The sequence below is a fragment of the Aspergillus piperis genome (genome assembly GCF_003184755.1).
Source record: "Aspergillus piperis CBS 112811 unplaced genomic scaffold BO85scaffold_18, whole genome shotgun sequence".
Lineage (NCBI taxonomy): Eukaryota > Fungi > Ascomycota > Eurotiomycetes > Eurotiales > Aspergillaceae > Aspergillus > Aspergillus piperis.
This window is the reverse complement of record NW_020291608.1, coordinates 1-8327: the sequence shown is the minus strand read 5'-3', so window position 1 is coordinate 8327 and position 8327 is coordinate 1. Positions and strand designations below refer to the sequence as shown.

General features: G+C 42.6%; 2 protein-coding genes across 2 annotated transcripts; both read left to right on the top strand.

Moving 5' to 3' along the window:
- Positions 1-2624: 2624 nt before the first annotated feature.
- On the top strand, positions 2625-4066 carry BO85DRAFT_461799 (DUF821 domain protein; the record flags this gene model as incomplete). Its single annotated transcript, XM_025661811.1, has 4 exons — positions 2625-2671; positions 2726-3549; positions 3645-3868; positions 3938-4066. 4 exons carry the CDS (start codon positions 2625-2627, stop codon positions 4064-4066), a joined length of 1224 nt encoding a protein of 407 aa, XP_025512501.1.
- A 2716-nt stretch (positions 4067-6782) lies between these two features.
- Positions 6783-7994, top strand: BO85DRAFT_378561 (uncharacterized protein; the record flags this gene model as incomplete). The annotated part of the gene is made up of 5 exons (XM_025656304.1): positions 6783-7252; positions 7329-7440; positions 7491-7581; positions 7630-7714; positions 7769-7994. The coding sequence occupies 5 exons, from the start codon at positions 6783-6785 to the stop codon at positions 7992-7994; spliced, it is 984 nt and encodes a 327-aa protein (XP_025512500.1).
- Between the last annotated feature and the right edge of the window lie 333 nt (positions 7995-8327).

Genomic DNA, 8327 nt, shown 5'->3' with positions numbered 1-8327 from the left:
AGTATCAACAGCTCTTTAGCAGTATCCAGTCATGCCTGGAAATGGCCACATTGGCTCGATCCTTTGCAGTTGAACGAAGAACCGGCTATCAGACTTTGGCCAAAGGAGTAGGGGTGGCGGTCTCCACGCTGTCCTTAGGATCCGCGGGAATAGGGTTTTATGCCAATGTGGAGAGGAATGGGAGAGAGACAATAAGAAACTTCATCATGATGTATTTGAAAGGAGCCTTTGAGGTCAGGAGAATTGCTCTAGATAGTTTAGAAATAAAAGTGACTCAAGAGGTGTTTAGGGGTCTCCGTATATAAGTCTCATTTACTAGCCTTTGCTTCCACTATCACCAAACTACGTGGCTAACAACCAAAAGCGGAGACACGAAAAGTGAGAACCTCCCTACGCGGAATACTACTATCATTAGCCCAGGACTAGATTATAGTGAGTCAGACATGTGCATTGATCTACTATTATGAGAGTTGCAAGGGTTTGCACTAGACTTTACTGGACTTCGACATCTACTGTTATTTACCCCCACAATGATTAACATATAGACCGTAAGCTACGCATTGGTAAACCCTCTAAGAGACCACCGCCAAGGACTGGAATGTTTTGATAAGGAAGCCCCGGGAAAGCCGAGAAATTATTTACAGAGCTAGCAAACCTCTCCGCATAGAACCCTGTATCCAAATAGGCATAGACCACGGATAAGGCAATAAGACATGACAGAGTAGTACCTTGCCAAGCGAAGCACGCTCAATTCTAGTATGAGCTAACGGCTTTCTCGGACGCATTCTCCCTTGCCTTAATCGCTCGTCCCTCTCAGAACTGAATGATACTGTCCCATTTTCAGTTCATGAGCGCTGTCATTTAAAGTTACATGGGCCAAGTTCAATTCCAAGACACCGGCGCCTGGAGGTTGACTTTTCAGTTATGAGACTGAAATTATACTCTATTAATACCCTTAGACTCTATAAGGCACTCCGCCGTGGCATATATTACCTATGGAGAGCCAATACCTTGGGTAATATCAAGAAGATTACCAAGTGCACTAAAGGAGCCGGTGCTGCGCTGCCTCGACATCCAGCTAGGCTGGCATAACCAAGGGTGGCCAGTCAAGTCTCAACATCATCACCTTCTTCTCTGGCTTTGAACTCTTCCCGTTCAACCCAATTACTATGTGGTTAATCACTACATGACTCACATGACTCCGGAACACACTGGGTCGCATAGGAATTTCTGAGCATGCTTCCCAACATTGGTTCTAATCTTACATCCATATACTCGGTGTGAGACATAGACATGCAACACTTACCCTTCTTTACCTAGTCCTTAGCCCTAGTAGAAAGGTACGAACAAAAAATATAAATACAGTACATAATAGGGAATTTAGACATTTACTTAGCTTTACACTATTCTTTATATCAGAAATTTTGCTGAGGTCCCCATTGCACCTCTAGTTCTACTGTAAGAAAGGGAGTCCTTATAAGGATAGATATCCACCTCCTCTTAGTACATATCTGAGTATATAGGAGATTCTAGGGGTCTGCAGAGTATCTGCAGGTCATGATAACCTTGTGGTCTTGTTTCAACTCTTCCCCTTGACAAGGTTCTTTACACCTACCAAGGAAGGAGATTATCAATTACTATACAATTCTCGATCACAAAGCTGCACGTTGCATTTGCCGGTAATACCAATTTTAACCGATACTTTCATATTTGACAGACAAGATTTCCGAGGGTACCACTATGTTATGGGACGAGGCAAACACATCAAATGTTATAGATTATTTTCATTGTGGAACCAAGACAAGCACCCACAACATTTGCCAGAAGTAGTCTAGTGGCCCGCCCCGACGCACACCAGGTAATTGCTAGAAATAGGGCCAGGGCTGACATTCTTTATAGATCCGTCCAATGAGGAACCCAACATAAACAGGATACAGCGGACGTGAGATGTGTGGTAAAATACCTCGGTCACTTGTGTACTGCTGTTTGCGACTCAGGGAGCTGGGAAAAATGGCGAAAATAAATTATCCTGAAACTAGGGCGAATTAGTATGCTTAGAGGTACTTTTTCACAGGCGGATCACAAGTAATAGATATTATATAGCAAGGGGTTCAGCTGAGCACGCCCTGTAGGGCATTAAGAGCCCCATGCGGCGCAGTAACCATGCATATTAAGGTAAGCCATTCGTTTAAGCAGTAGTCGGGCCTATTAAAAACAAATTGATCCTTTCCCGAGAAGATACCTGTAGTGGGTCCGTTGAGGGTCCAAAGGGTCCACAACAAAGAAAGCGAAGCCTCGGAAGTACGCCTCTATTCCCGTAGAATTTCTTGAATTGTGGATATCGCAACAGGCTTGAATTATGACAAGGATGTTTTGGTCAATCATGCCCTATCCGGGTACTTTATTTAGCGCTTCATGAAGTGATGTGATTTTATATCACTAGAAGTTGGCCAAGTATTACAGGTAAGTAATCCTTCGTTACCACTAGCAGAGACATTGTGTCTTCCCCCCTCTCCCCTACTAGCCACTGATAGCTTACCATCTACTAGTATGAACCTCTTCCTCCCTGGAATTTCTGTATACACTCGACCCTTTCAGTACTACACATCAAGAGAATCGCTGACATGGGGCGGCATATGAAACTTAGTGCCTTCCACATAATCACTTTGGCGTTGGCTGCGGTTCTTGGGATCTCTATCTGGTCACTATAATTAGGAGTTAACAGTGATAAAGACAACATCCATCCACTGCTCAATCAACTAATCCCCGCTGGCCACTGTGCTTGCCACACTGCTGCTATCTTTGAGTATAACAGCTGTCTTCAATACCCCGCCCAGTTGCCCTTTCATGACATTGCTTCCTCATCCTCTGCACCTCCCACGCAAACTTTCTTTGATCCGCTTGAGTATTCCTACAATAAGACTCAGTGCACCACTCTCTTCCCGGGCCTTTTTGAGGATTCTATCCGCGCCCAATCATTCTGGACAGCCAGGCATGGAATCAAGAGGGCTGATATTAACAATATCAAAATGGTAGACGGCATGGCTAGAGTGGCCATCTACCAAGGACGGCTTTATATCCTTAGATCTCTGGCAAAGGGGGAGGACCACCACCGTAAGATTTTAGGGATTTTGGCTTCACTTCATCACGCCCTCGTCTCAGCTCCACAGCTCGCTGTCATCCTAAACACAGAAATTATCTTTTCTATTGAGAACAAATTAAAGGACGTTGCTGGACCAGATCACCCGCTTTGGATATTAGCACGGAAGGCTACTGAAGAATCTGTTTGGCTTATGCCAGACTTTGGCTTCTGGTCTTGGGGCCACATTGATACTCAGATTGGGCCATATGACGAGGTAGTCAAACACATGGAAGAGCATGAGCTCCCGTGGGACGAGAAAGAGAACAAACTAGTCTGGCGTGGAAAGCTCAGTTTCGCCCCAAAGCTACAACACGCCCTACTCGAGATTGCGCGGAATTACACCTGGGAAAATATGAAAGAGATCAAGTGGAAGAACAAGGCCAACTACCTTAGCATAGACAATCATTGTGATTACCGGTTCATCACTCACATGGAAGATATGGATATTGCATCATCTAAGCATTACTAATATCAACAAGAAAGTCCAGCTAATATCTTCTAGGTCAGTCCTACTCAGCGTCTCTCAAATATCGCCAAGCCTGTCGATCGGTAGTAGTGATTCATAAATTACAATATATCCAACATCACCACTATCTTCTCGTCTCATCAGGTCCGCAGCAGAACTTTATTCAGATAGAGAGGGACTGGACCAATTTACCGCACAAGATCCAAGAGCTTCTCGATAACCCTATCAAGGCGCGCATGATTGCAGACAACAATATAGAGGTATTTCACAAGCAATATCTGACTCCAGCTGCTGATACATGCTACTAGAGGGTGTTGCTGCAGGGGTAGACCACTGCATCACCTCAAGTCACCGAAACTATGAGTGACCCAACCAATGTCTCTAACAAAGGCATTCAGTACGAATCTTTTTTACTGCTAGATCCTAGCAACGTGATACGCTTTAGGCCTTGGGATTAGAACCATGTATCTTATAACTTCATTAAATATCGATTGAGTCGGTCCACAAGGCGATCTGGAGAGAGCGAATTCCTCCTATCCTCCGCCACTCTAATAAACCATATAACCTTTTCCTAAGACAATGTAATACATACGACGATGCCTTGTAGAGAGCAGGACCTCACCACCACACAGCCGTACATAAGCCCCATATAAAGGGCGGTAAGCTCTATTAAAAAAAGGCTATTTGATCTGAATGTGCTGCTATTTCCCTCAAGTGTTAATTTTCTTCTGCCTCATCTTCCTACCTTATATATATATTTAGTCTTATACTCAGCGCTGTTTATCAATTTATAAGATATATAATGGCACATTTATAGTTACATGACATCGGAATATTATGATTTGGAATATATTTAGAAACACCACAAAATCGCCGAGTTTCGGGGAGCTTATGCACGTCGGGAACAAGGGCAAGATGAATTTATACATGCATGCGTGCGTGTGCCTAAAGGGAAGAACTCGTGCCACAGAAGCCACCTATTCTACGGAAATTATGAACTGGTGTTTGGAGAGTATAACTGATAAGAAATAAGTAATAAACTTGAAACAATACAGCAATGCATACCATAAAGCAAGGTCTAAGCTCAGCCTGCCACCAGGATGTGATATCCATCCACTTCAATGAAGATTCTCCGAATACCAACTTGGACAAGCTCCGGAGTTATCTACCTGTGTTACTGCAGTTGCGCATACCATGGACTCGTATATAGTGGTTTCAAGTAGCTTTGGGTAGACTGGGGCTTGTGGAGAGCTAGACTACTTCCAATAGGACTATAGCATCAGAGGACAAACATATTAATGCAGGCCACTCATCAAAGTACTACTTTTGTGGTATATTAGTTTCAACAAGAACTGCCTTGAGACGATTTCACCATGGTCTAGGACTTTTCTTTAACTAGTCTCTAGATATTCCTTCTGCACCGCACTGGAGTTAGAGCCGTACCGGACACCAGAGTATTGTGATGCTCTTTTAAGCAGGTACCTTGCAGCCAGGTTGGATCCGTTCGCGGACGGAATAATGTCGGCCTCACTGGGGAAAGGCTAAAATGGAATTGCAAGGGCATGGCGAAGAAACAGCATCAAAATAAGGAACTTGATGGTGGCAACCGACTTAGCCATAGTGGGAACCGACCGCGGAGCCAATTTGATATAGCAAATAAATATTTGAGTGAGTGAATTCAGAAGAACAAAATAGTGTTAGAATGAATAAATATTTTGTTATCTGAATAAGCAACAGAATTATAAAAGAAAGTCACCTCCATGCACAACTCGAGGAGGCTAGCTAGTAAACAACTTTAATAATACCTGCCCTTCCAGTGGCAGATAAAGCATTGTCTTACTGTTCCCTCATTACTACATCCTACTGAAAATCTCATTAATAAATAAAACCCTGCTATCTCAGTAGGCTACTAGTACTCCTAGTAAATATCAGTTTATTACGGAATCTGTAAAGATCCTACCTCCAAGAATCCTCCAGATAATCACCAATACCAGAACATGCATACTGCTCCTGGCGTCAAGCGGAAGATAACATCCGACAGAATTGAACCAAGATAGCATCATAGGGGCTGTTATCATGTCTTATTAGAGGAGTTTCATTTCCAATGCAACCGTAGTAGCGCGAGATATCTGACCTACCAATCAGTGTGGACTATGCCAACACAGGGCCTGACAACAACCAACATATATTATAGCTGAAAAATAGAGCTGGGGACGGAGATGAACTGGTATACTATTTTCTGGATAATTAAAGTAACTGATTGTGCCCCCTCATAACGCTCCTAACTACAACCCGGTCTCATGTTACATTACCAACAAACCCTTATAAAGCTGATAATAAGAACTCTCATTTAGTGTCCCCACCCGGGGATCATTTAACAGATAAACCTCGCTGAATTTCATGATTCTTGGCAAGACGTCACGTAACAGATTTTCAATATCTAAACCTAGAGAACACGCTAATCTATATTTACATTTACTTACTATGCTAGAAAATTTTTCATTTCATTAACGAATTGAAGTAATATTATAAGAGTCCATCATCCTCACGTGAATCATTTAATTTTAACGACTTTTTAAAGCGAAAGTTGAATTTTGATGGAATAATATCCCCGAAGTGTACTTACACCATCCCAACCCCGCCAAGCTGGCACTAGAAGCTTAGCTCAGTCAGGTTTCTCAAAGAAATCGGAAGGAGCTGGACCCGAGATCAACACCCAGTTTCATCTATCCGAGGTTTATCAAAGACCAAGGAATCGCACATAGCGAGAAATGTCGATTGCCACAAGTACATAGAAATAACAGACGCCGCATGCGGTCAGGAAGACTCGTACCCAAGCCGCACCCGTTATATCTAGCTCATGTCTAATCCTAGGCTTAAAGTCCTCCGCCAAACTCCTTAGTACAATGTCCTCAGGTCTCGTTAGTGGTGGCCCCGTATCACTCATCTATAGATTACTTGCCGGCTGTTCCTAACAGCTTTTAAAAGACAAAATGTCGTATTCGCGAAGCCCTACAATCAGGTGTCACCGCAATGACGGGTGTGTTACTTCACCAGCTAACAGTAAATAGTCGATGTCATTGTCACAAGCCGCCACCACGCATTAATATATAGATACCCCAATTGTAGCCCAGACATGCCAAAGCATCTCAGCAACACAGATTAAATTAAAAAATGTCTCATTCACTTTGCATTACCTCGGCGGACGGCCACACCGGCTTTCTAATCGCCGAACTGTGTCTAACAGACCCTAACTTCACTGATAAGCTCAGCTCTGTTACATGCTTGTCCCTCCATCCTAATACCGATTCTTGCAAAGAGCTCACCAAGCTTGGTGCAAAGATTATTTCACACAAGCCTGGCCGGCTTAGGGATACTGTTTCTGCTCTCAAAAGTATAGGAGCAGATACAATATACTTAATTCCGCCGACACATCAAGATAAATTTAATATCACGGTTGAGTTAATTGAAGCAGCTAAGAAAGCTAATATTCCGAATATTTGCTTTCTTAGCTCAGCTAACTACAATCTAGCAGAGCAAGACAGGCAACCCCGTCTACGTAAGTTTATAGACTTGGAAGCTATGTTCATGTCCTCAAAGGAGGATCCATCAACCTCGACAGGTCATTCTCCCGTTATTATACAGTAGGCTTCCTTTCACGGTCCTTTAAATACCCATTTTTCACATGAGGTACAATTGAGATCATCTTATTTTTACTAGACCCGGATTTTACGCGGAGAATCTCCTCCTCTACTCCAAGCAGGCACAGGAAGAGGGCTTACTTCCCCTTCCCATCAGCACTAACCACAAGTTCGCGCCGATCACTCTTGGTGTAAGCTACCTCTCCAGCCATATATTAAATTAACACTAAATTTTATACAGGATGTTGCACAAGTTGTCGCTCATATTCTAACAGGTAAAGGAAAACATGGATTTAGCAATAAACACAGAGGGCAGCTTATAGTTCTGACTGGTAAGTCAGACCCCACAAAATAGAAGGATTTACACTTATACTATATAGGACCGATACTTGCTACCGGTGGTGAGCTTGCCACAGCTACTAGTAAGTCAATAGGAGAGGACCTTCAATTCAAAGATATATCTGAGTATGTGACCCTTTTCTCTGTGGGAGATCCTATACTGAGGAGTGTGATTTACAGGGCAGAAGCCAAAAAGGTCCTACATGCTCAGGCTGAAAGTGACGACTCCGAGATACAATATTTACTAGAGTATTACTCTCTAGTGCGTGAAGGTAAGACGAACTATATCTCTACCACTGCCTTTCACAACATTACTGGCAGACACCCCCAGGAGCCGCCAGATTTCTTCAAGGTATACGGGCAGGATCTTCATCCAAAGCATAGTCATAAAAAGCAGAAACAGTGATCAGTCGGCCTGTATGCGGTTGTAAGGGTGGTCAGCAGAATCATTTCTTACCAAAAGTGTGTTTCTTTTTTTTGCTCTTCTAATGTAGTTAAGGTTATCTGTGAATATCATTCTAGTCGGGGAATCTTCACGACAGGACAACAGTCAAATGATATCTAATTAATTTGAAATTAGTATTATTTAATAATACTTTATACATGGAATATAATTGTAAATAATAAATAGAATTTCATAATCTTATATTCTAGCAAGTAAGAATTAATTTAAGAATAATTTTGTTATTCATTATATTTAGTTTATAATAATAAAATTAGGGTTTAGGGTTTAGGGTTT